At 38.8% G+C, this 26,518-nt stretch overlaps 2 protein-coding genes across 14 annotated transcripts; one reads left to right on the top strand and one right to left on the bottom strand.

Moving 5' to 3' along the window:
• The first annotated feature begins 106 nt into the window (after positions 1-106).
• LOC122569227 (casein kinase I-like) lies at positions 107-24,257 on the top strand. Of its 13 annotated transcripts, XR_006317372.1 has the most exons (10): positions 107-1,056; positions 1,272-1,382; positions 2,886-3,034; positions 3,986-4,182; positions 4,270-4,472; positions 4,564-4,825; positions 5,237-5,388; positions 9,240-10,505; positions 11,220-11,307; positions 14,868-24,257. XR_006317372.1 is itself a non-coding variant. In XM_043729938.1 (9 exons), exons 1-9 carry the CDS (start codon positions 981-983, stop codon positions 17,453-17,455), a joined length of 1,407 nt encoding a protein of 468 aa, XP_043585873.1. In that variant the 5' UTR covers positions 107-980; the 3' UTR covers positions 17,456-24,257. The 13 variants fall into 13 exon arrangements, 8 of the variants coding, with proteins under 8 accessions (XP_043585873.1, XP_043585867.1, XP_043585866.1 ...); XM_043729938.1 differs by lacking the exon at positions 9,240-10,505 and having other exon boundaries at positions 17,287-24,257; XM_043729932.1 differs by lacking the exon at positions 9,240-10,505 and having other exon boundaries at positions 108-1,056; positions 15,861-24,257.
• Positions 24,258-24,433: 176 nt separating this feature from the next.
• Positions 24,434-26,454, bottom strand: LOC122569234 (L-xylulose reductase). The gene is made up of 4 exons (XM_043729948.1): positions 26,298-26,454; positions 25,249-25,678; positions 24,781-24,929; positions 24,434-24,668 (listed from the first exon to the last, which is right to left on the bottom strand). The coding sequence occupies exons 1-4, from the start codon at positions 26,347-26,349 to the stop codon at positions 24,565-24,567; spliced, it is 735 nt and encodes a 244-aa protein (XP_043585883.1). The 5' UTR covers positions 26,350-26,454; the 3' UTR covers positions 24,434-24,564.
• Positions 26,455-26,518: the final 64 nt, after the last annotated feature.

The following is a 26,518-nucleotide window of genomic DNA, read 5'->3' as shown; positions in this document are numbered from 1 at the left end:
GATAGGATTGAAACCGTGAAATAACATATCGATTAATCGTAGAGAGTAGACAGGAAATACTATCGATCATGATTTAACCAGTGTTCGCTAGATGGCGCAGACGTTTTTCAGGCGTGTCGAAATGCTGGTCGCGCTTGCGTCCGTATGTCTTCATCGTGTTTCGTCGTTGTGGTATAGTCACGGTTGGGAGACAGCGAGCGTGCAACAGTAGAATAGAACTTATTGAGTAACGCGTTGTAGAAAGTGAGCGAAAGTGATAGAGTGCCATGATAAAATAGTACCGAGTAGACAGTCGAATCTTGTAATTGAAAGTTGGATAAAAAGGTTCGTTCACGACAAAGGTGTTGGAAGAAGTGGATCGTGATTGGTGAATCCTAGACGGCCATAATTGTGCGCCATTCGGTCTCCAGTGCAGATCCGCGCAGCGAAAGGGCAGATGCCCTTACGCGGTTCGTGCTCCCATTGGTGGGTACGCACTGATCTATCCGGATCGACATACTTGGCAAGATCCGGTAGTGTTATTCGCAGTGTATATTCAAATTGGGTAAATTCGCAAACTATAAGGACGAGCGGTCAGCCACCACCTCCTCTCGGAGACAAGTCTTTTGGTCGTACGAGTCACCAACTCGGTAGTGGTGAATGGTGAGTGTGATTTCTGTGGTCTAGCAGCAACATTAGCAATCGCAGCGCCGTCAACAACACGACGACAACGACAACGACGACAGTAGCGCCATCATCAGCGCGACCGCCATCGCAGCAAGAAGAAACAGTATTCCTTCGAGGAGAGAAAGAAGAAATGCCTGTAGGTTCGCGATCGGTGACGCGAGCAAAGATGGAGGCCCCGTCCAGTTTGTAACACGGCAGCCAGGTCTCGTTTAAAGCGCACCAACGGAGCCACGGAGAGCGCTCCTCGAGTCGGCTGCCTAAAGTCGCGTTTTGCCCCGTGCTACTTTTCTTCGTGAGCCCCGCGAGGCTAGAGGATGGAGCTACGCGTTGGAAATAAGTACCGGCTCGGACGGAAAATCGGGAGCGGCTCCTTCGGCGACATTTATCTAGGTAACTCTTTTACTTTCGACATTTACCTTTTACTTACATCTCCCCCACCTCCCTACTATCCACCCGTCTACCCACACGACAGTTACATATTTGCCCTACGACACGCATCAACGCGCCAACTCCCCCGTGCACCTATACACGTTTCTTTCACCTTTTTCCTCCCTTTTTTTCTTATTACTGCGTGACCGGGCCTTTGGCCTTTTTCTCGTTCTTAGGTACCAATATTTCCACCGGCGAGGAAGTCGCCATCAAGCTAGAATGTATAAAAACGCGGCATCCGCAGTTACACATAGAATCCAAGTTCTACAGAATGATGCAAGGTGGTGGTAAGTAAATTTTTGTTCGTTATTAAATGCTCCGACTTGGTTTCATGTGTCATCGAACATTCTGAAACTTACACCGTCACCCGAGAACTGTCAGAATTTTGTGTTTGTTGGACAGCTGGTTGGTCTGGCCACTGAACCTACTCTCTTTCTTTCTCTCTCTCTCTCTCTCTCTTTCTCTCTCTCTTTCTCTCTTCCTCTCCCCTCTCTTTTCCCCTTGTGTTACTCCTTTCTTCCTCTCTTGTATTCTCTGTTCTTTGTGACAATAAGAAACTTTACCGTTCCAACGTTTACATATTTATGTTTGAATTTCATAAACTAAATTACTCCGATATACGATATTTGTATACACGAGCTGTTTATGTTATTCTATTTTATGATGAGATGTATATAAATAAAATGTTGTTAATGCGTTTATTAATCCTTTGCTAACAGCTATCGGTAAATAACAGTATTCTAAAAACGTCAATATTTAAAAATTTTTGCACAAAAGTGTAAACGCTTCGATGCCTGCTTTTGGTGTGACGTTTATGTGAGGTTTTTTGTTTTGAGGAGACTTGAATGTTTTCGTTGGACGAATCTTATCTATTATTAACAGTAATTCTTATAAATACTTAATATTGATCCTTCCATGACGTATTTCTGCCTAATCGCCATTTTCAACAAATAGACAAATTCTTAGTTTTGGGGTTAGAAAGAAAGGTGTACAATTAATTCTTATCGATTACGTAAAATATTTTAAGGAAGCCAAATTATAAGAAGCCATTGTTTCGTTTTGTGTTCGTGGTGATTTTTTCGGCGAACGCAAAATTATTAGTGAACTATTCCTAGAATGGCGGAAAGAATTTATATATTAGATATAGTCACAATAACGATGGTAAAAATAAACATTTTTTTGCGGATTCTGATAGAAAATATGTTCCACAAAGGTAGAAAATATTAGTCGCGATTATCGCGATATGTGTTTGGTTAAAACAAGCATGCATTATAGGTGTCTTAAAAAATACCACGCAATGCGCATGAATAAGCCCTCGAGTGCATGAAAATATTTCGTATTCTAAATAAAGAGAGCCGTTAATGTAAAATAAAACTTATAATTTTTGTAACGTAATCTTTGATATATCATGCTTTCATCGCGTAGTTTAAAACCTATTGTCCAAATTGATTTTCATACGTCAATGTCAATCTCTGTTTGTTTTTTCAACAGTTAATAACATTCGATGTTTCTATTAATAAAAAATATATATATATATATCTTGTTTTCTAAGTTAATCATATAAATACTTCAATTCTGTCTTTTTTTTAATTTGTTTAGTATTTTTCAATACTCTGTAAACATTAATTCCTTAAAAAAAATTAAATATTAACATACAGTCATGTTTGATGCAAGAATATAATTTGTATTCATAACCAAACGAATTTTCTACTTTTGTAAACTTTAATACAACTTAATACAACAAATTATATTTATATCATTGTCAAAACATATTTGTTATAACATTTCAGTTGGTATACCAACTATAAAATGGTGTGGCTCAGAAGGTGACTACAATGTAATGGTAATGGAGCTACTTGGTCCATCACTGGAGGATCTCTTTAATTTTTGTTCAAGAAGTTTTTCTTTGAAAACGGTCTTGCTTCTCGCCGATCAATTGGTAAATAGTAGCTTTTTTGTTGAAACTAAAATATTTCATAATTTTTCTTAAGAAACGTGTATCCCTTTTAATTGCTTTGGTCTGTACAGAATTTCTATGTTAAGTTTAACTATACTCACGTGATCATTTTCAAGTAATTTCTACGCTATTTGTTTCTCATAGAAGCTTATGTTGTGTTTTAAATTATTCCTATAATTTTCTATCACACATAATGTGAATATGTGAATTTGTTTTATGACTTGATGAAAAATAAATAATTACATATGTAGTTTTATCTTTCTTTGTTCAAACAAGGACTTTTATATCTGTTTCTGTAATATCATTGTAATTACAAGACATATATTAGTAACGTTCAAAGTTCACATTGTGATTATATGCAAGTATTTGTCATTCTGTTTTCTGTTACTGAAATAAATTACAATATAAATTACGTTCTTATCAGTCAACAATTGTGTCGGGTGATAACAAAGCTTTTTCTGATCTCAACAAAAATGTTATTTAAAGAGGCACTAAGGCTAGCATATAAAGTTTTCCTTGGAAGTAAAATGCTTTTAAGAAAGAATTGTATTGGAAATCTGTCTAAGGATAGAGCAGATTTAGAGAAAAGCAAGTGTACCCTACAGTTTTTTCTTCCTGTTGAATCATTATTGCTCATTAATTGGGAATTTTTAGTAAAACACTTCTATGCCCTGGTTAATCGCATGTTTGTTCTGTATTATATATTAATTATATTCACGTGCAATAATTATTATCAGAGGTAACGACTATGGCCATAAAGCGTAACTGAATGCAATATAACTTCCTTCCTTTCTTTTCTTTATTGCGTATTGATTCTTTACTTAATTTTTACGATATCTTTCCGAATGTACATGTTCCTTTTTAAATGTAATCAAAACGTTGACAACAATGCGTTAAACCGGACAATGTTTCTCTGTATTCTAATTCCAACAGATATGTAGAACGGATTACATTCATAGTCGCAATTTTATCCACCGGGACATCAAACCGGATAATTTTTTGATGGGCTTGGGAAAGAAGGGAAATCTCGTGTATATTATAGATTTCGGATTGGCTAAAAAATACCGCGATGGCCGTACTCACAAACACATACCCTATCGAGAAAACAAGAATTTAACAGGAACAGCCAGGTTTGTTTATTTAATACATAGCCTAATTTGTTTTAACGTTGTTGCGTTCCTCAATTAATACGAAGAAATTCATTTACGTATTAATAGATATGCGAGTATTAATACACATCTGGGAATTGAACAATCACGACGAGACGACCTTGAATCCTTAGGGTATGTTCTTATGTACTTCAATAGGGGTAGCTTGCCCTGGCAAGGTTTGAAAGCGGCGACTAAAAGACAAAAGTATGAACGTATCTCTGAAAAGAAAATGTCTACGCCTGTCGAAGAATTATGCAAGGGTTATCCTGGTAAATTTTCTTTTCCCATAAACTATTATATTCTGCATTATATTTATGAAAACACGATCAGAATGGATGTTATCGCTTTTTGTTATTGTAGTAGAGTTTGCGTCATACCTAAGGTATTGTCGAGGACTACGATTTGAAGAAAGGCCTGACTACTCGTATCTTCGACAACTCTTCCGGACGCTGTTTCACGGTCAGGGCTTCACATACGATTACGTCTTCGATTGGAATATGCTGAAATTTGGTAACGTGAGGCAACAAACATTATCTTCGACGCAACAAACACCTATGCAGTCACAACACACGAACGTGGCGCTGCCTTCTGGGACCAATAACGATCAGGAACATCGATCTAGGTTGGTGTTTCGGACATGACAGAACGGGTTGTATATCCGCGAACCGCAAACCATTTGCATATGAAATTAGACGTGAAAATGCTAGCAATTGCATCTGTCTACCACGCCGTCTTTCCATGCGTATAAATAGCATGGTCATTTCATTACCCAGTGCGTTCTATTTTTAGCGGGTGGGTCAATGAATCGGGAAACAGTCGTGTTTAACAACATGAATAATCAAATAGATTCGACACTTTTTTTTTCTCTCTAATATATCGTGTTTTTCTGTATTTTTTCCGTACTTTATTTTATATTACATTTTGAAGCAATTTTCCGATGTTAAGAATTGCTAATTATTTAAATAAAGGACCCCAGAATGAATTGGTAGAATGTGTAAATTGTTTATTATTGAGATGATATTTTTCTTTACAGGCCCTATACACGGCAGTGTTTGGCAAACATATCAGTGGGAACGGTGGGTCCGACTGTGGGTGGAACAACCACGAATTTGAGAAGCATGCGGCAAAAACGCGAGGCGATAGACGCTCTTCGTGATCAGGATAATCAGGAGAGCGATCTTCAAGGTAAACCACAGTTCTACCCAAAATTATGTCCTAAGCCGGTCATAACTCAGCAAAAAATGCGGCTCGTAGTCGAACATCCGCAGCTCACTGGCAACGAAACACCACGCGCGAATCCGTGTCAGTTCAGTACGTTTAAATCGTCGCCGGTTAGAACAGCGCCGGAAGCATCCCTGGACATTGCGGGTCTTAATTTAGGAATCCGCGAACCAACTACGAATCGTGCCGATTTAAATTGTAGCACGTCTCGTGACTATATAGCGAACAGATTACCCGATAGTAGTCCGAGCGTATCATTTCGTCAACCAGACAAACAGACTTATTTTTTTCAATCATATAAAGCCGAGAAAGACATAAATTTCGAAGTGATGATGTTCGATCGTCTTACGCTCGACGAGAAAAAGATTGACCACGGGGGTGATGTAGCAGCATCCGGGGGCTCGTTGAACTGTTTCGGTGGCGTAGATAAAGACAAAGGCGGCGCTGATCACGATGATAAGAAGCAAAAGGGTTCCACACTTGGTGGCCGACATCATGTCTCGGCTCACGATGCTCGTCGAGATTCCGGAAACGTAGAATTTCTGGAGAAGGAAGGCGAGATATTCAAGATAAGCAGCAGCGAGTTGTTGCAAGAAGCATCCGCTAAGAAGAAACGAAATTTTTCTTTCAGTAATAAAGAAAAAACGCATAGAAGCTTAGAGTCGTTGGAAAGGAGCATAGATTTGTCGGCGAAAGATTCGAAAAGTCTGGATCTGTTGTTCGAGGAACGTTCGAAAGCATTTTTTCACGGGAAACAAAGAAGTCTCGATTCTTCCCAGAAGTCAAAAAAGTCCATGGATTCGTCCGCCAACAAAGCACGAAAGCGGCCGAATTTCTTTCAACGTGTTCGAAGAAGCTGGCATTTTTTACTCATGCAGCGCAGAATCAAACAACGAAATAAATACGAACGACCACTGAGCGGTCGAGAAAAGTGCGAGTATTTTTTGTGCCAACAATATAAGAACGAGATTCTCGAGAGTACTTCAAATTTGCTGCTCGGCCGCCTACAAACTGAATTGAATCTCGATATTTCGCCTAAGCAAGACGATACGAACAAAGTCGAGCTGCTTTCGAACGATCAGAAAGATGAGAAAAAGGTTACAGTTTTATTAGAGGATGGAGGTACGATTCGTGTAATAAATGGGCAAAACGAATTGCCCGATGGAAACACCAATAACAAGCCACCGGAAGACAAAGACACAGAGAAACCCCCGTTGGTCACTGAAAACGATATTTCACGAAAATTGCAAGAAGTTATTGGGTCTGAAAAGAAAGAGCATATCGTGGATTGGGTAGTTACTATAGCGAATTTAGATGCTTTGAGTCATGCTACCCGTTCGAACGAAGCTGTGGGCTATGATATACTGCACGGTACACTTGGTATATTAAAGGGAATTCTTTTTGATATATTTCTCTGTGTATGCATCTAAGTTTGTGTTCTGAACGCACTCTATATTTATGGAAAATCTACATCACGCACGAAGCAATCTTTGTTATTGATATTAATATTCATACTGGTATTTTTCGTATGTTGTTATGCCAAGCATTTTCTATACACTTTCCTGGCCGTGTCAGGGCCGGTAAGATCGAATCTCTACGTTTCTAGTTTCACTTAGAACAAGTGAGAATTATGATACGAAATATCACAATGGGTAAATATTACTGAATCTACTATTGCACCAATACCACTTCTATTGTTTAGGATTAGGATCAACTCCATCTTTTCTCATGACCTGAAAACATCGACATTGTGATTCGTATATCTATACTCGTCAGGTTGTGTCGTAGAACCTGTTTCAAGGTATTCTATTACTAAATTATATGAGCTTTCAATATTGTACTCAACAAATATTTTTTTACAAATTAGGATACCTTTCAGGGACGCAAAAAGTGTACTTGTTAGATTTGTTATTTTCTACTATTTACTGGTGAATTTTTCGATCTCTGCAACTCTTTTTAAGATAATATATTTTTATTATATCACTGCCATTTTTGAATCTTCTTAAGAAACTCGATATTTTTTGATATCTCTATTTCCTTCGTCCGTCAGCCACGAAACATCCCACCGTTGCCAACGAATCCTTTTGCTGATTCGCTATAAAAAATTCTATTCTCAGAATTATGAAACGTCGAGTGGCAAGAATAATACGCGGACCCGTCCTACATGTTCTGACTGATAAATGCCTTTATAAAAAAAGAGAAAAATTGCCTCTAAACTAACGACTGACTAAATGTAAGCGACGAACGATCCTCATCGGATGTACAGAGAGCTAAAACAAATAATCCATCGAATGGCATAACAACGTACCGCATACATACATGGCCGATCGAGCGATGTGTAATCATAGTTCGCGAAAAGAGGAGGATAACTCTGTTAGCTAACGAGACACGCATTCAGCATGTTTATATATTTTCATATAATCGTGTTACGCAATATTACCAAATACTACTCGCGTGTCGCGGTGTACGTATCTTTATATAGCGAGCAAACTTGCGGCTAAAACGTTCCAACGGTATCTACTCGGATGACGTGACATTTATTATCGCCTCCTATTGATACGTTCACATATTGAATACGCGTGATGTTTTATGCTATCGTGTGCGAAATGTTTGCATTTATGCGGACTTAGACGCTTCGTTTTTCGAAGTGGAATTCGCGAGAAACGAAAAGCACGCTTATCGAACGTTGCATTTCGACTCGTAGCGCAGCTCGAGGGCGTTGGAAGTTCGTACGATAAATGAAGCTTACGCCGCATCCAAACGCTTCTGTCCAAAAAAGAAATTCGAGCAGATACTCGTAAACAAGTAATTTCTACGTAACTTTTATATCGTCGAAAGTTAGTTTTGTAAGGCGTCGTATCTTTTTTTCTTTTTCTTAAATCATTACTCATTACGCATTAATGTCGCTAGTTAGAGAAGCTCGAAACGCACAATAATCGTTTATCATCGAGCCGACTATTATCAGAGCCTCAGAGTTCGTGTTAATACTTAAACTGGCGGTTTGAATTATCGTAATATCGATTACTGGCGCGAGAAGCTTGAGAAATTTTGTTCGAGCCAATAAGAAAGAGAAGAGGAGAGGAACGCGTGGAATTACGTATATCTAAATTACGTATTCGAAGTGAAAAGTGAAGGTATTGAATGTGAACTGTGAGGCTGAAAATTTTGCTCGCACCGAACTCGCATCATAATTAACAAGCTTTACAACATAGCTTTACCAGATATTGTCACGTTCGTTTATATTGGCAGTTTTCCGATTGTTTCGTCGTGATACTTACGCCGAACATTGTAATCGTCCACAGCACCTTCTGTTCTTGACGCATTCAATGGTTGCCCTTCTTTTAAAAAGAAAAAAAGGGAGAGGAGAGATTTTTTATCTGATTTTTTAGTGGTTTCATAAGTCGAACAATTACAAACTCTCATCTTTTCGTAGCTGCGGACGTGTTACGTGTCGTTTTTGGGAATCCGGCGTGACGGAAGAAGCAAGAATCGTTTGACACGAGAGGATTAATTGCCTTTGCAAAAGAAAAAATTTGCTAAAGTTCCATTCTTGTTGAATCATTTATTATGGGGTTGTTGCAAAAAGGAAATTGCTCTCTTTATTATCAGTGTGTTTCATTCGATATTTCGTCTAACATTTCATCTCGTTGCAAACCCGATTATTAGTTTTTTTTTTGCAGTAACCCCTTTTTTATGCATTTGATGAATTCTGCAAAAAGTTTCATTCTGTCTTTTTCCTTTTTTTTTTTTCTTTTGAAGAGCATAGTTAGTATTCGCCATCGCATCTAAACCTTTCATATATCCTCTGTTCACAGTGAATCTTTACTCGTTTGCTCGCAGTGACCAATCTCGAACCGACGAAAAGAAGCCCCTCGAGATCCCAGAAAGATTACCAAAGCTTAGATAGAGACGCTAAAGCATAGTTTTTTACTTCTTCTAGCCGCGCGAATCGCAGTCTCGAGGGCTTCTTTCGTTCGACAGGTCCTCTGAAACTCCGATGATTCGGTGACTTCTTCCTAACCGCTGGATCCTGAGCATCGTCGTTAAGTTTTTTCCTTGATTAAGCATATATTTTTCTTTTTCACTCACCTTATTCTTCTTCTATTATCTATATCTTCCTTCTGTGTATTTCTTTCTCATCCAAGCAGCCTCCGGCAATTGCGCATCTGTTTGTAATCATTCTGTTTTTTAATTGATAGTGACGATGGTGATGATGATGATGATGATGGAGAGAAAGTAGTAAATAAATGTTTTTCCATTCAAGGACTGGTCTCTTTATTTATTTCACCACACGACATTGTCGATAATCCTCGTCAAAATTTTCTTCTCACTTGGCTTGAATGGAAAAACCAACTTGCTGTGTTCCTCGAGAGAAATATCACTTCTACTCGATCACGATCGCGGATAATGTCCATTCTTTTTTTTTTTTTCATTTTTTTTATTTTTTCAATCCTAATCGCATCATCTGTCTTCACGTTATTACGTATTTTTTCAATATACAATTTTTTCCATTTCAATTGCCAAGCGTGAAATATCGTTCGTCGTTCCTGTATCATGTGGTCAATCCTTTTTACGATCGATCTTGTAAGAAGAATCCGGAAATTCATCGCGTTTTTTTCTACGAGAATATAAACTTTTATCAAGAACGGAGTAGGCGGTTTTCTACGAAAATTTCGATCTTCACGGTGATCGTTATTCCTACAATTATGTTTCGCCGAAGAAACACGACAAAGGCTATACGATACCATGTCTGAATACCCCGGGGATCGATTTTTCTTTAGTCTGCGTCAACTAGCCAAGAAAGGAGCATGTTATTATTGTTTCCAATCTGAATTCGATACCTGGTGAAGTGATCGATAGAGTTCAAGGAAGCGTCGCGATATAAATATATCCAAGCTTTTTATCCCGAACTTGCAGATTCAACTTTCTATAAATAATTTACCGTGTTTTTACTGCATAGGCTAATAGAGTAGTTTGAACAGATCTTAGCGTTGAACTGTGCTCGGTAGTCGTCAGGATCCTCGAACGAGCGACATATCGTCTCAAAACTTGTTTCGTATGTGACGCAACATTCGCTTATGGTACGTATAACATGCGTATTATAGTCATTTAAGACACGTTTAGTTTTGCAACACCAGTGTTGTTTCTTACTTTGGTTTCACGTTGCACGACCATAATATATGCGAAGATTTAAAGCCGATTAAATCGTCAAAATCAAAGTTCGATATTCTTTTTTCTTGGAATTCCGTCATAGAATTACATGGTCCAGCCAGAATGATTTTTCTTAGGATTTACGGCACTAAAAATCGACTAAATAAATCGTCTTTGCGAGAATGCAACGGTATATACTTTCATCCGTGGGAGCTGCTTTTGTATTTAAAACTGGCGAACAGAAGACAGTAAAAATAGAAAGAAATGAAGCCATACGAGAATGAAATGTCCAGGGACTGCATGTACCAGGAATCAGTTTACTCGACTCTTTAAATATATCGTATCACGCCGAAATGTGAAATATTCTATCGATGAATTCTGCTATTCGGCACGATAAGATAACGAATTAATTAACGCGTTACATGTACGTTAAATGTATTTATTTATTTCAGCCTGATGGCCTAGACATTGGACTTGGATACAATTTACGTAAATTTAATCGTAATATACATGTAGAAGTAGAACGAGAAAAGGATTTATACGTATGCGATAAGTTTGTTTAGCAAAGGACGCACGATAGAACTGGAAAAATGGGAAAAATATCGATATTGATGAATTGTTTGCTTTTTGCTGATGTATTACAGCGTCGGGCGCTGGTGGCCAGGAACGAAGAGTCAGCATGAGGTTGCACCGTAGGGACGCGGCTGCAGGAGAGATGCAACCGAAGACCAAGTGAGTTGCTATATCACGTCAAAACGTCGTCGCGGATAAAGCACCTAAGTATAACTCGCTCTACTAGTATTTAGGGAGTGGTCTTTAACTGTCGTAGTCTATCTCGTAACCGGTCGTGTCGTAATTGTACCGATCGTGTGCGAACTCGATCTTGATGTTCTGGTGTTTCGTCCGCGGAGCTTCTCTATACGATTAACATCCCGTTTTCGAGTCAATATCACAGCGAACGTTTAACCATTTGCACTTAATTCGATATATCCCACCGTTTCAAACTCGTCGAATTTTAATATCGTTCGTTTGCAGTTTTATCAAACAGCCTTTATTCTCTCTGCAAACGAACGATAGAGTAGCTTAATCCTTTCGAGACAGATTTTTCTCTCCGTTTCTGAATTCCATTTCTAATCGAGGAGCTCGGAGACAAAATGTGCTACCAGGGACAGAGTCTTTAATTGATGAAATAATCGTTAGCAAAATTAAAAACGATAACTTCTCGATTGCTCTCGATGGTGTCAGAGAAATCACGACAATCCAGTAATCTTGCTAAAAGTTATCTTACAATGTACGATCCTATTGCTCTCGAAAGGTTTAATGCGAAACATCGGTCAAGTGTGAACGATTAAACGTTCAGATTTGAACGATCGCGATCGCAATGATCGCAACGTGCAAAAACGATCGCGTATAATAATAATAATAATTGTATACGTTCTATATTATTTGGTTTCGGTACACTTGTAAAGATTAATCGAGCTTGTTACACTTGGTGCTGCCATTAGAGATTGCATGGAACGTTGCACAAAGTACGGGCAAACATCGCATCGCAAGTGAAGTTTCACAAGATCTCTTAATAGAAGCTACAAGTTTCTTCTATCACGTCACGGTTCGTCACTTTGATTCGCCATTCGTAAATCGTTGTTTGAACGGGTGCGACGATTTCCAGAAGTTGTACGTAATTCTCATCGCGTCTAGAGTGTCTCCACTTGTCTCTCGTATCATCTAGCTCGTGCGCACGTCGTCACGTTACCTTCTTTGGTTTACGTTTTCGTTTATATCGTCCGACTTTGGATGTACGATGAAAATCCAACAAAATTACGGATACAATAAAAATCGGTTTCTTGCCATGGAAGAATTTTGTAAAGAACGATAAAAAAGAAAAGGAAAAAAAAAACAGAACGGCTTGCGCCGAGTATATTTCGTAATCGATATAAACTCGGAGAAAAATTGCGCAACTCGTTTTTTTCATCGGACTGTGATTATTCGCAATAAAGAGATTATTTTGCTTGCGAACTAGATCTCGACGATGGATGTCAGTGTTAGTTGCATTGAGCTCTAATTTGGCAGGTCACTTTTTTGGTAGATTGGTGTCTTGATACCGTGGCATGGTTCTTCCTCGATCGATGGAGATCTGGAGAGATGTTGAGAGAGGAGAGGGAGTGCACTTTTCGTTATTTGGAAAGAATCATCTTGTAAATTTCCAGCTACGATGATTACTTCTTCGATTAAAAATTACAAGATTTCATTTTTTATCCTTTCTTTCTTTCTTTCTTTTTTTTTTCACCTCGAAGCAAAAAGATTCTTTCCAAATGCAACGTTGAAATCTACTTGCCTGCTACATCGGGTGCACTGGGATGGTTTTTCTTTGCGTGACATTTCAAAGTACGCCCGTGTACATTACTTTGCATATTAAAAAGGCGGAAACGAACGCGGCGTACAGCCACGCGATAACTTCTGTCCTCCACGCTCGCGAATCGCTGTACATTTTATAATTTCGCCTTCACTTTCTTCTACCATGTACCGATAGCGTGAATTTCGGATGCAACGTGAACGATGTTACCGATGATCGAGCAATTTCTTGTATGAATTCTTGTATCGTAATAGAAATTCTTGTACGATACAATTTTGTTCTCTAATACGTCAATAAATTCACGAATCGTGTGCGTCGTTCACGCTGATCGGGATGCCTAATGTCGTCCAGGAAAAAGTGATGGAAAACACGAATCGCGTATTGCGAAAGTGTCTACTTTTGCGCTCAGTTTCCAAGTTATTCAGCGGCATGTGTCGCGAATAGAAGCGTAACGGAAAAGTGAGGGAAGCCGAATCGCTGCGCCGACTGAACGATTATGAAATTCTGCTTGGCAACTGCTTACTCCACTTTATCGTTCGACGCGGAATGCTCTTCTGAGCGTAACGCTGTCTATTATAAACATAGTTTAAACTCTAGAAGCGTATCGAGGAAGATATAGTCTGCGTTAGAAATAAGTAAAAAAATATTTTTCCATTCTGCTACATTGCTCTCTATCGACCTTTAGCCACTTGAAAGAATCGTAAATAGTATAAATAATAGAGTAAATTAAGCGACGTGATAAGGCGAGTTGTATTCGATATTGTACGGAGAGATGGGGGCATGTGACCAAAACTGATTTCACTTCGTGTTCGCGGCTTTCGCAAGTTAGAGGCGAAAATTTCATTTGTTAGGTCTGTGACCGATAACTTTAAGAGCAGAATATGTTCCGAACAATAGCATTCTGAGAATATCATAGTGTCGGAAAAATTGCAACTCCGCTGGTGATATTGTTATTCTTTCGCGACGGTGATAAGATATTCGAATCTCTGAGTGTAATCTTGTCGAAACGATTCAACCAACAAACGCGTCGAACTTTCGTTGATGCTTTTCGTACTCTGCTCGATAGATAGCTGTATGATAACGATAGATAGGAGATTATGTCTTTCGTGTATGGTTAAAAGAAAATAGTTATGTATATACCGTCTGAAGATTACAAGTATAAAGTTCATTGATCGGACTTGTTTAAACGTTAAATCTTAAAACTGTTTTATGAGAGTCGGTGTTTACAGTTGACTAAATGGTTCCAGTTACGTATTCTATTGCCGATTCTTCGTCATTGTTTTTATTACAAACATTTGAATAACATCATGAGCAACGATACACCTAATTAATATTATCGTCTTAAACGTTGTACACTTTGGAAAGCGATTAATGTTTCATCAGCATTGTACGAGATTTTATCGGAAGAAGGTAAACACTCAAAGTTCAAGGTAAATCGTGGAAAGTTGATAGAGATTAATAGAGACTAATAGAGGTTGATAGAGCTTAGAACTGTTCCCGTAAACAGTTTAATAACAGTATATTTCTAACGCCGTAAACATATCTTCGTGAGAGCTGAAAAACATGTTCGACGATCACAAAATTCCTCGCATTGGGCAGACCGACGCACTGGCTGGGCGTTCGAGGATTGCGCATGCACGCACGCACGTTTATTTCTTTTTTCTTATTCGTTTCTTTCATTTTCTCTTTTTTCATTCTCTCTCTCTCTCTCTCTCTCTCTCTCTCTTTCTCTCTCCCTTTCTCTCTCTCTCTCTCTCTCTCTCTCTCTCTCTAAATATTTTGTCGCGAGATAAAAACGATACTTGATAATTTAATGTGGTAGAAAGAAACAAATGTCAAAAGAAAGAAAAAGAAAAGAAAACAGACAAAACAAATACGAAATTTGGCATCGCGATTTACTAGGATTCCGCTTTATGTTCTTTCGTTGAATTTTTTTCAGGTAACCGAAAGCTAAGACACTAATTCTAAATCGCAAAAGTAGGCAAAGAGAGGGCGAAAGTAATCTCCTGTGCCACGGTAGCGGACACCGGCGAAAAAACTGAAATCGTGGATTAAGAACATTTAAAAATGAAACCGAAAAGAGAAAGAAAAAAAAAAAGATAACAAAACAGCGTGTTCGCCTTGCGATCCTTCTCTCTGACCTCTCGTAGCCCTGTCGCGAGTCAAAACGAAAGTCTCGCTTCTCGAGTCTCTTGCTTTCAAGCCTTTGATCCTGCCACGTCGCTGCATTTCACACATACACACATGTAATGCGTGTTTCTTTCATGTCTTTTCTCGAAAAGAAAGCTCTCTAGCAAAAAAAAAAAAAAAAAAGAAAAAGAAAAAAAAGATAGAAAAAAGAGAGAAAAGAAGCCACGTAGAAACGTTTAGGTCGATCTGGTACACTCGATCTCACGATCGTTTGTTTCTAAACGATCGACTTGTACGCTCCTCTCGTCGTCCAGATTGTGCACGAGTATCTCTCGAAGACAGGATACATTTCCTTTCGATCGTCGAAAGAGACTCGCGGCTTCCTCTTAAATCGATAACCAACAAAACGAATCTAACGACGATCTCTCGTACGAAATACGGAAAAGAAAGAAAAAAAGAAAGAAAAAAGAAACTCGCGAAAGTGAGTTGTAATCGCGCGACAATTAAACGGAGCGGATGTATGTATGTATAAAGAAAGCACGCTGACGCTGAGACAGGAAAGGACGATAAAAGAACGATAGAAAAGCAACACGAAACGATGCTCGTGGAGTAATCAAAATTTCCTTAAGCGGTGCAAACAACGAACGCGACAAAGCGATGGAAAAAGAGATGAAAACGGGCTGACAAACTAGAGAGAAGGAGAGGCAGAGAAAGAGAGGGCAAAGTTTTTCGGTCGTTTTTTAACGCTTCGAGAACGGTAGCGCGCTAATGTCCGTGTTTTGTGTGTCTTTTATTTTGGAAGCGCCAATGCAATGGCCCCACCCATCCTGTTGGGCAGGCTGGCAAGCGTTCAACACAAGTGAATCAACAACAACGGCAATAGCTGACATCTCTTCATCTTCGTCTTCGTCCTCGTCCTCGTCGTTATCGTCCTCTTTCTCAGTGATCTAGTCGACAGTATCATCGTCATCGTGGACAACAGCGTCATCGGTAATCACCAGTTTCGACCTTCCGATACGACAGATACGACGGATAGAGTTTCTCGATTGTCGGAGGAAGACATCGGTCGAAGATGTCTACTCTTTGTATATTCAAGAATGATATTCGTAGACGATCTACGAAACGTGTGCGAATCTTCGTCGTATCGATAAACCAGTACGGTTCATCGATGATCGTTGACGATCTACGCGAACGTGTTCACTGGCGAGGAGGAGTTTCTCGAGGACGAATCGCAGAAGTTTCGCGATCGACGATCTACGGTACATCGTGTGTCTGCTAGGATCGCAACGATGGAAGAAATCGAACGTTCTCTCGTGCAAACGAAGGAAGATGCAAGTGTCCAGACGTGGAACGCAACTTTGCCAAAGCGGGCGAGGCGCCATCCAACGAGAAATGGAATCGTGTTTCGACTCGTAATTGAAACGAGTCAGCGAGCTGGACTGCTCCTAAATGTACGTGGACATGTGTTTATACAGCGACGATTACACTGTGTTTAGCGAACGAACTCGAAACTACCCATTATACCGGAATGATCCTTCCACGAAGGATTGCTGGTTTTTAGAAATAGAGGGACAACATAGATCTGCGTTGTATCGATCAAGGACGCTTCGTGGCAGCGCGGTCCGTGATTCTTAGGATAGATCGCGAGTGTACAGTACGCGACTTCGATGATGATACTTGTAATCTTCGTCTTAGCTGCAATTGTCCGGCGAATATGAAATTATTCGTAATCGACGATCCTTAGAATGTGATTTTTCAAAATCCAATAGGAAAACATACGCGCATTCGTGTTAAAAAGCCGTCAAAAAGAGAGAATCTCCGTACTATCTTTTTTGCCTAACAACATTCCCTCGATATTGAGCTCGAGTTTTCAGCATTCAGATTCGCAGTGATCGTTTCGACGATCGATCAAGGAGGATTACGAGTAGAATGCGGATGTTTATGTGCATTTACGTTCTTACGTACGCAGCCAAGAGGATGGAACGTAGATAGAGATCTGTTTCGCTCTTTATATATCACAAGCTCGTTATACAGATATTTTATGCTGAATGTTTTCTATATTTTTACACATTAAGTACGCTCTGTACATTTCTTTGCATAATTACAATTGTCAGTAAATCACATTAATATCCGCAATCTAACGGCGAGAACCGGCGATCGAGCATTATTGTATAAACGTGTAGATTATTGCCCTATCCCATTAACATTAAAACACGATTTGTACATAGACAAAATCGGCATCGACGGCTGGACGACGGTTCTCGGGCGGCGAAAGTCACGCACTCGCGCAATCAACCGGACAGACCCGCGAAAGTCAAGTCACACCGGTCGCACAATCCAATTTCCTTTGAGCCGAACTTGAGGAAACCAACTCGAAGTCAAGACCCGTTGCGCTAGGCGCGATCTGTACCGGTGACACAGAACCTGTATATAGCGTGACTGTTTGCCGAAATACAGAGAAAAAAGCGGATGACTAAAGCGTGGCTGTAAGGTAAATCCAATAAGTCGGTTGTTTCAGTTAAGGGGGTGATCGAGGAACGATTAAGACGCGCCAATATATATCGATCGAGCGTACTGTACAATTCGTGTCGATTCGTGTACGAACTTCGATCCTTTTTTTTGTATTTTTTTTTCTTTTTTCCTATGCGTAATTGTTGAATCCATCGGCTCGGACAGAAAAGACGACCGTTGAAACGAGCGATCGAAGATACACGATTAAGCTTTTCATTGACGAGTACCTCTCCTCTCCCTGTTCAGCCTCTCGTTCTTTTCATTTTTGTACAATTCTGCCAATTTTCTGGTTGCGAGAGACGAATGTGTTTTACGAGTTTGATATCGTTTGTATACCAACGATTAACTAAGAAAGAGAGAAAGATTCGCGCGATAGTAGAGAATGGCGAAAGATGGATCGAAGATTCTGTTGATAACGAACCGATATCAAACTTAGGCGTGCAAGTCGTGTGTACTGTATGCGTGTTTTTTTTTTTTTTGTGTTCGCGATGGTGTACGATGGTTGCATTTCGACCTGCGTGCATGCACGTGCTCGAATTGAAGAGACTCGGACGGAGGAGAGGAAAAAGGATCAATCTCGAACTTCCGTTGAGAGAAACGATCGTTGGGAGAAACGATGAGTATATTTCTCGTGGATACGATGGTTCTTGAATCGTTTTTCTCGCAACGTGACAACGTCTGCGCTCCGTTTTGTAATTGCAAATGATGTAATTGAAAGATTGATTCTTTTTATGAAAATTAAAACGGTCAGAGGTTGGAAACACGCGGCGAGAAGCAAACAGCTAGGTTCGATAACCATAAATGGTACCTTGAGAAATTCACCGGAAATCGAGTTTCTCTTTAGCGCGAATAATTGCCTTGATTGATGAAATTTTGTTGAACGTGCGACTTTAGCGAATTAGAGTAAGAGGGAGAGAGGATAAGGGACAAGCGCGAGAAAGTGTCCGAGAGAAAAACGCGAGAATGCAGAATCCTTAATAACCGATTGTTCTCGCGCGAGAAATGCATCTTTTGTTTGGGATATAAAAAAAATCGAAAGTCGTCGAGACCGTTTTATTTACGGTGAGGTGTATGACGGCTGATTAATCGATTTGATTCAAATTTTGTACACGCATACATGTATTAATATGTACATGTGGAACGCGTATTAAGTAAGGATAGGCACTATCATCTTTATGTATGTATTGGATAGCTTTTATTTATGACGCTAATTTCGAATTTGAAATGTAGAAACTTCCTTAAAACTACAGCGTTGATTATCCACGCCTTGAAATTCGATCATCGAATCATCGTAATATAGACTCGTTTCTTTTTTATTATGTTAGATTTCATTATATCATATACATATCATTAAGTTTGTTCGTTATAACTTCGGTTTTGTAATATAATTGTATATTCGTCAGATGCGAACACGACAAAGATTAATTTAAATTTAACAAGCCGGAGAGAAATAATTGATCGCATCGCGAAGGTCTCAAATCTGAAGAATGGTAGTCTAGGGTGAATCTATTCTACCAACTCTCAATGAAAACTTGATCATTTGTATAGCGTGTAAGAAGATATTAAACTTTAGATGAAAATTATAGAAGTATACGTTAATTGTTAACGAAATTTGAATCAAATCAAAGATCTAGCGGCCGTTTATTCGTTTTTGTTGGTAAGCCGGTTTAGTCAACGGAAGTAAAGATCGAAGCGAAACTCCTTCCGTAAAATCGCCCGTGTCTCCCCTTTTATCCTTCCACTTTTCAACCTCACTTCACCATTTTTACCCTTCCATCAGCCTCTGTCACTTCCTGTTGCCGCCCTCCTCCTCCCTTGACCGACCTTGTCTTGTATAAAGTATCGTGGGCGCATTAAATACAAAAAAGATGAAAAACAAAAAAACGTGATATAAAAAGAAGGTTATATATAAATATATATTATACCGACACGTGTTTTTCTATGTATTTTTTTCATAGGGTACTACTACTGCTATTATTATTACTATTACTAATTAACTATTAACTAATTAAACTACTACCAACTAGTACTACCATTACTACCGCTGCTGCTATCGCTAATTACACTTACACACATACAAACACACTCACACACATACAAACACACACACACACACAAAATTTACTATGTTGTAACTTGTATAAAAAGGAAGACTTATTCTGCAACGATCCTCTCGAGACGGGAACGAAATGAAATTGCAAAGGCATCTTCATTCGACGATTCAAAATGGAAACGACGAATCCATCGCACGGATCTCTGCGTATCGCGATCTTTTCTTTACCGTTTCCTTTCGTTCCTTTCGATCTCGCGCATCCTCCGCGCTCGTGTTACGCCTGGTTAAATTTTAGTATAAGAAGAGGAACGAGAATATTTTTGTTTGTTTGTTAAACATTTCGACCAAGTTTATTCGGCTACGATCAGTTTATCTATTAGCGATGTTAAAGGGGGGGGGCATAGTTTTATGCAACGCTAAATCATACTATGATTGCGTTTTACATTTTGGTACGTTTTATGATTACGACTCGCGTGACGGGTATAAACTTGTTACTATCTTAGTTCTACATCGGAATTTGTCTTTACTTGGTTTGTAAAATTCTAGACTGTTACTCAATTATCTAGATGTTTAATCGTAGTTATCGCTTTACACGCGCGCAGAGGATCAACCGTTGTTATTTTGCGCGATGGAAGCGATAGAAGGCGTTGAAGCTTGAACAGGCTTTAATCGAATTACATTTCCATCGATATCATTACGAACCTGATTAATAATCACTAACGGGAAATATCATATGGCGACACTGTTCTAAAGCATTGTTAATTTTATGAAGTGGTATTTGTTGTGTCGTCATCGTGTGTTTGTTGTATCGTTATCTTTACGATTGTTGTTCGATATTGACGCTTCGATGTCTTCAATCGTCGCCTTCCTTAATCTTTTTTCTTTTTTTTTTTCTTCTTTTTAATTAACACGCGTAATCTTTCTGTTTTTAATTCGATCGTATCCATGTTGCGTTAGTTGGTATTAGGTGCCCGATGACCTCGAATTCGAAATACGATTAAAAATAGATTGTAAATTGTTGAATCATCAAGCGTTAAAATTCACGAACGAGAAAAGATTGAGGTAAAGCGTCGAGATTAGAGGTAATTTTGTGATCGTTAGGCTTAGATGATTTCCGATGATGGCCATCGAATCGAGGATCGTTTCGGAATTTTAATGCAGAAGGAACAAACACTGCCAGCGCGAGCGGAAATTCTTGAGTTCTATCTCATGACTAAACGATACGCACGGAATTAATCTTGTCACGATTCGTCGTTTCCTCCTTGACCATTGCGTGGTCGCGATATTAACGCGAAGTCTTTGCAAAGAAATAAACAGAAAAGAAGAAACAGAAACGAGAGGAGAAGCGCCAGCGCCCGGTATTTCCTTCCCCCCTCCCCCCCTCTTTATTGTACAATGAATTACCTTTACGCCGCACGAAATGCAGTTTAAACGTTGGGAAAAAACGTTGTTTTTTCAGTTCTCTGTGTATCCGAATTGAACGGAAAGTCCCAGCACGATTTTTAATTTCAATTTACTTGAAATGAAATGAATCTGAAGATAGTCGTTGGTGCAAACTGAACCGATTAAAAGCGATGTGCTGGCTAACAAATTCGTTGATGCTTTGAATCGAAGTGAAATGAGAAAGAAAAAACGCAGAATAGAAAGGAAATGATAAAGAGAAAAGATCGTGCGCGCTTGATTTCGCTCGGCCTAGCGGAGTTTCTTCTTTTTCTTCTTCTTTGCCTTCTTCTCCTTCTTTTCCTTCCTCTTCTGCTTCTTCTTCTTCTCGGGCGTAAGGAGTCTATTGGATCCACACGAGACTCCTTAAAATGGAGAAGAACCGCGGAAAGAAAAAGAAAGGAAAGGAAAGGAAGGAAAAGAAAAGCAAGAGCAAACTAAAGAACATGTGTAGACTGGTCTGCGGCACGAGTAGGGAAGCGTCTACGAAGACCTTCATCGACGAGGCGTCACGACGATCACGGCATTGAGGTATAATTCGCGATCAATCGTATTTTAAGTATACTAATCGAAATTGTATGGATTTGCGAATGGTTTGTATATGTACATATATACAATTATCATGATCTATTCAAGGGAAAATAACTATAAAACGTGAACGATGTATGTGTGCGTGTATAGTATATGTTTGCGAATGATCGGTGAAGTTCTCTTCGTGTATGGATTGCGAGAAACTTATTCGAACTGTACTACATAATGCGTGCAACAAGTATGCGTGGACGATATAAGAAAGAAAGAGTGGGAGAAAACAATTAGGTGAAATGTCCGAAGAAACAAAGCAACACCGACAAAGAGTATTATGAAACTGCCTTTGTGTACTATATGTGCAAGGAGAAACAAAGTGAAGCGTTTCTAGCCGTCAAGAGTTGAGCTGCTTTAGCCTTGCTTTCCTTCTTCTTCTTATTCTGTTTCACCATCTTATTATTGTGTTTACTTGCGTGTTGCAACTCTTGTTTCTGCAAAAGAAAAAGAGGCGTAAGAGCAGGATTACGGATCGGTAGAATAGAAAGAACGTGTGCTTGAGAAAAGTCGAGAGAAAGAAATAGTTTGACGGATGATTCGTTTGTGTGTATATGCGTGACTTTTGCGTGTGCCGAGAGGAACCGCGGAGGGAAACACGATATTCGTGGCTTTCGTTGCATTCTAGTACGAGTCTTTTCGTTTTTCTTCATCGCATACAACAACAACAACAAAAACTCTTGCCATCTTTGAGACCCGGCCTTTGCTTGCATTCACGTTTTCTTTCTTTGTAGGTTGATGAAAAGCACGAGCGGCTAACTGATCGACTAAACGTCTAGGCTATCCACACGGATTTAGTCGTCGAGTTTAATCTGTTGACGAGAGTTTGAGGGGAAAAACGCTTAGCCGGAACGGCGAGCGTAAACGAGAGTCAAAGTGTCTCATTCAATTACGTTTCTAAGGATCTTCTCCATTTTCTCCTTGGAATCGAGTTCTCACTGTAGAAAAAAAGCCGAATATAACACCGACGCTTTCGCCACACGTTTCTTTCTTAGTTTCTCGTCGTGTGTTTGTATATTGTGCGTGTACAATCTTCGAGGATGGCAAGAGCGTACAGGTCGGAAGAAAGGAAAAAAAAAGGAAAATGGAAATCAGAGAAGATTTAGACCTGCTTTGAGTATCGATTGATCGATCGAATCTGCCGTTTGAATATAATGCAGAAGAAAAGCAGAAATAATTTATCGGCGCGATATTATTATTGTATAAGTGCGACGAGAAAGGAAAAGAAAAACGTATAAATTTGCGGATATTTAATCTATTGCTCGCGGCTAGAACCTTGACCCACTAGAGCGTTTTAGTCTTCGTTCTTTTCTCTGAAAATTACGATCATTATACTCGGGAAAGCGTCGATTTTCTTGGTACTATCGGTTACTTCCTGCTCCTGTTGGAACGAACAGAGACTAGACGTTTTGATGGGTCGATCGGGAATTAAGGAAATTATGCTTGCATTACTCGACATTCTTGATGTGAGTCCGTTAACTCCTAAACTGAAGTGCAATTGTAAAAAAAAGGAAAAAAACAAGAAAAAAATGATGACCGTCGTTGTCCGTTTGTTTGTTCGTCAATCCGTGTACTACGTGTCGACGACAATGTGACGAATGCGTGAGATGTTCGAGCTTTTTCTGTTGCTTCGTACAGTTTTGTCTCCTTTTTATTTCATTTTTCATCTTTTGCTTCTTTCTTTTTTTTCTTTTGGTATTCGGACGCATGTTGACTTGAAGTTAATCCTTTATGTATGATGGTAATACGACCGTGCAAACGGCGAGTCAACGATAAGGGCACGTGATTTTTCAAACGATAAGAATAATAATCAAAATAGGCAGCTATTTAGTATAACCGCCGAACATTGTGGAGATTCCCGAGTAACACGAACGCAGGTTTATCGTGGAAACGGAATGTTTCTACGTGTTAACCGATTTTAATACTTGTACTTTGTCAAATAGTAGAATAGTTGTTCTTAATCTATAACGTGTAATCTTGTATTTTTTGAAGTTTACGGAAGTGGTCTGTAATTAATTTTTTATATAATACCGAGAAGAGGTATAACGGTTAAAGAAAGCGCAAGAAAGAGAAACTAAGCGATCGCCCGTTTTATTTGTCATTTTCACTTTTTCCTTCTTTCTTACTCTACTTTTTATTTACACCACTTTTTTTCGTTTCATTGAACGGTTTCGAAACAACTGAGAATTACTGGCATAAAGGGTTAATTTAAGCGGAAATGCTTCGCTCGTAACGTTGATTACGAAAGGAGGCGTGATCAAGTCAAAATGCAACGTGTTTAATCAGTTTCGAACGTCTCCTTCCGTGCAGGCAGTCTGATTTCGCGTTTTTCTCCACCACTTTATGTTCACTGTAGGGATTCAAATAATTACCGATTAGAGGGAGCCGAAAAAAACGGAAAGTTTGTTTTAGACCGGAGATGGTAGCGGCGGGGGAACTCCGATGAAACGATACCGTATCTCGTTTCAAATATTTTCGGCAAATAAACGAGTTTTCTTTCACGATGGGCGTTCGTCGTTTCACGGTGTTCCCTGCCGTCTGCTCGCCGAATTCTAGTTAAATAATAAAAAAGGAAGAAACGAAGCGTTTTTTAAATTAAACGAGATAAACGAATAACTATGTTCGATTTTCTTTCTTTTACTTTATCCCGAATCTATCTTCGAATATCCACACCTCCTTTTATTATCCTCTTTATTTCTATTCTTTCTCGATGAAATAGCGATGACGCTCGAAGCATACAACAGTTCTCAAATTAATCCTTTTCAGCGAAAATTCAATCTCGAATCAGAATATTTCTTATTTAATAAAAGTTTTTTATTTGACATATTGTCTATGGCTTAATAATATTGTCTTTAGAATTGAAAATTATAATAGTAGTACTAGTAGTTTATTACAAAGAAGATTCGACATATGCTTTTGCAATTTACATCGCTAAAAATCCACCATCCACTGGCAAGGCGACTCCGTTGATCATTGAGCTACGATCGCTCAACAGGTATACTATCGCATCGATTACTTCGGATACCTCTGCAAATATAGCAATAGAATAGTAAAATATAGCGGAAATTATTTTTCGTTTGTTATATAAATATAACGGAACTAGCGGAAATTTAATTTCCATAATGAAATTATAACTCACCACCAAATCGACCTAGTGGTATTTTGTTTATCATAGTTCGTGCTTTGTTCGGATCGCTCCAGCCTAGTTTTCCCATTTCTGTCATGATCACCGTAGGATTTACGGTGTTTACTCTTATATTGTGCGGACCAAGTTCAAGAGCCATCGTTCTATAAGAAATACCAACGAATGGATCGAATTGAATCACCGGAAGTGATTTCGAATGTTTCTTAATAAATTGGAAATTGTTAAAGCAAGGTAGGTAAAACAGATTGTGGATGGATACATAGAGTGCGACTCGGCTGATAATTATAATCCAAGTTTTTAAATATATATCTTTTTAGAAATTCCTGACTGCTAATTTACAGTTAACCAAATGCAGGATATAACAATGATTAGTTTCCTTTCTATTTCTTTTATAAAGGGATATTGTAAATATCTATATAACTACAAATCTTGAAATAAATAAGAGTTAACTCTGTCTCTTACTTAGATAACATGTCTACTGCTCCTTTGGAAGAGCAATAGACGGTATGATCCAGTAAAGCTGCCTGGCTAGCTTGCGAAGAAACATTAACAATGCTGCCGCCAACTTTCCTTTCGATCAAATTTTTCGCGACCACTTGAGAGACATTTAGCATCGACTTTACGTTTATAGCGAATGTCACGTCAAAGTCTTCCTCCGTCGCATCAAAAAAAGGATTAAGACGTGCAACACCGGCATTGTTCACCAGAAGATCAATAGGTAAAACATTTTCGACCGCCTTCCTGGTTGCGTTCCAGTCGTTAAGATCGACGCAGACGATCTGAATACGAGGATCTTTTGCGCATAACTGCTCCAGGTTTTGTTTTGTCTTCGATAGCGCTATTACTTGACCTCCATAGTCGGATAGACGAAGAGCCAACTCCTTGCCGATGCCTACGATGTAATATAACCTGTTAAACGAATAATTTTCTCTATGTGGAGAATCACGTGAAGTAGCAATCACTCGTGTAGTTATGTCGCACGTAATTGTGAATGAACATTTAGGGAACCGTCATGATGTAATTGAAATGTTTCTGTTTTATCAATTTCGACCATTCCAATATTTATACTTGTTCTATCTTTTAATTATATAATAATGACGTTTGCAAGAAAGACATTGGGAAATGAGTAAATATAATTCGATCTTTATACTGGACTTTGTAGTGTGAATCTTCGAAATATACAATACGATTGCAATTATGATATTTTCAGAGATTTAACGAAAATTTCTGTTTACATTCACCATGGGTTATTCACAATGGAAGCTTTTCTATTCCGAGATAAGCATTGTCATCATGCACAAATATCAAATAAAAAATTTAAAGCTTTCCCTGATTGGTTCGATTCAAATTCTCTGTCAATAAGTGATTTTCCATTAAAAATGGGTCAGAACTAAATTCAAGAAGGAACTTAAAATTCTTTAATATTGTTCCAGTATACGATTTAAAATTAAACAGACGAAGAAATTGAATATTTACCAAATTATATATGTTATGTCAAGTACGTAACATACCTCGCCCGGCTCCGGTTACAAGAATACGCTTTCCTTCGAAGTTGATGTTCATGACTACAAATGTATTAACTATCGTAAGATGTTCCTTGTTAAATGTGTTTATTCTTCCTGACTCCACCAATGACGGCTACGTGCACTTATATCGGCACTACAGAGGGCAGAGCGAACATTCGGCGCTTATCTAAATGAATTCAAATTTTATTAACCTTCACTTTCGAAAC

Source organism: Bombus pyrosoma, linkage group LG7 (genome assembly GCF_014825855.1).
Source record: "Bombus pyrosoma isolate SC7728 linkage group LG7, ASM1482585v1, whole genome shotgun sequence".
Taxonomy (NCBI): domain Eukaryota; kingdom Metazoa; phylum Arthropoda; class Insecta; order Hymenoptera; family Apidae; genus Bombus; species Bombus pyrosoma.
This window is presented reverse-complemented; position numbering and strand designations above follow the sequence as displayed.

What these genes read in the sequence shown, in the direction of transcription:
- LOC122569234 (XM_043729948.1), bottom strand. Translation starts at nt 26,349, where the DNA reads ATGAACATCAACTTCGAAGGAAAGCGTATTCTTGTAACCGGAGCCGGG. An exon ending in TGTAACCGGAGCCGGGCGAG is followed by an intron (nt 25,679 to 26,297) that starts GTATGTTACGTA and finishes ATTACATCGTAG; the next exon opens with GCATCGGCAAGGAGTTGGCT. An exon ending in ACCACTAGGTCGATTTGGTG is followed by an intron (nt 24,669 to 24,780) that starts GTGAGTTATAAT and finishes CTATATTTGCAG; the next exon opens with AGGTATCCGAAGTAATCGAT.
- LOC122569227 (XM_043729938.1), top strand. Translation starts at nt 981, where the DNA reads ATGGAGCTACGCGTTGGAAATAAGTACCGGCTCGGACGGAAAATCGGG. An exon ending in CAGAATGATGCAAGGTGGTG is followed by an intron (nt 1,383 to 2,885) that starts GTAAGTAAATTT and finishes ATAACATTTCAG; the next exon opens with TTGGTATACCAACTATAAAA. An exon ending in ATTATGCAAGGGTTATCCTG is followed by an intron (nt 4,473 to 4,563) that starts GTAAATTTTCTT and finishes TTGTTATTGTAG; the next exon opens with TAGAGTTTGCGTCATACCTA.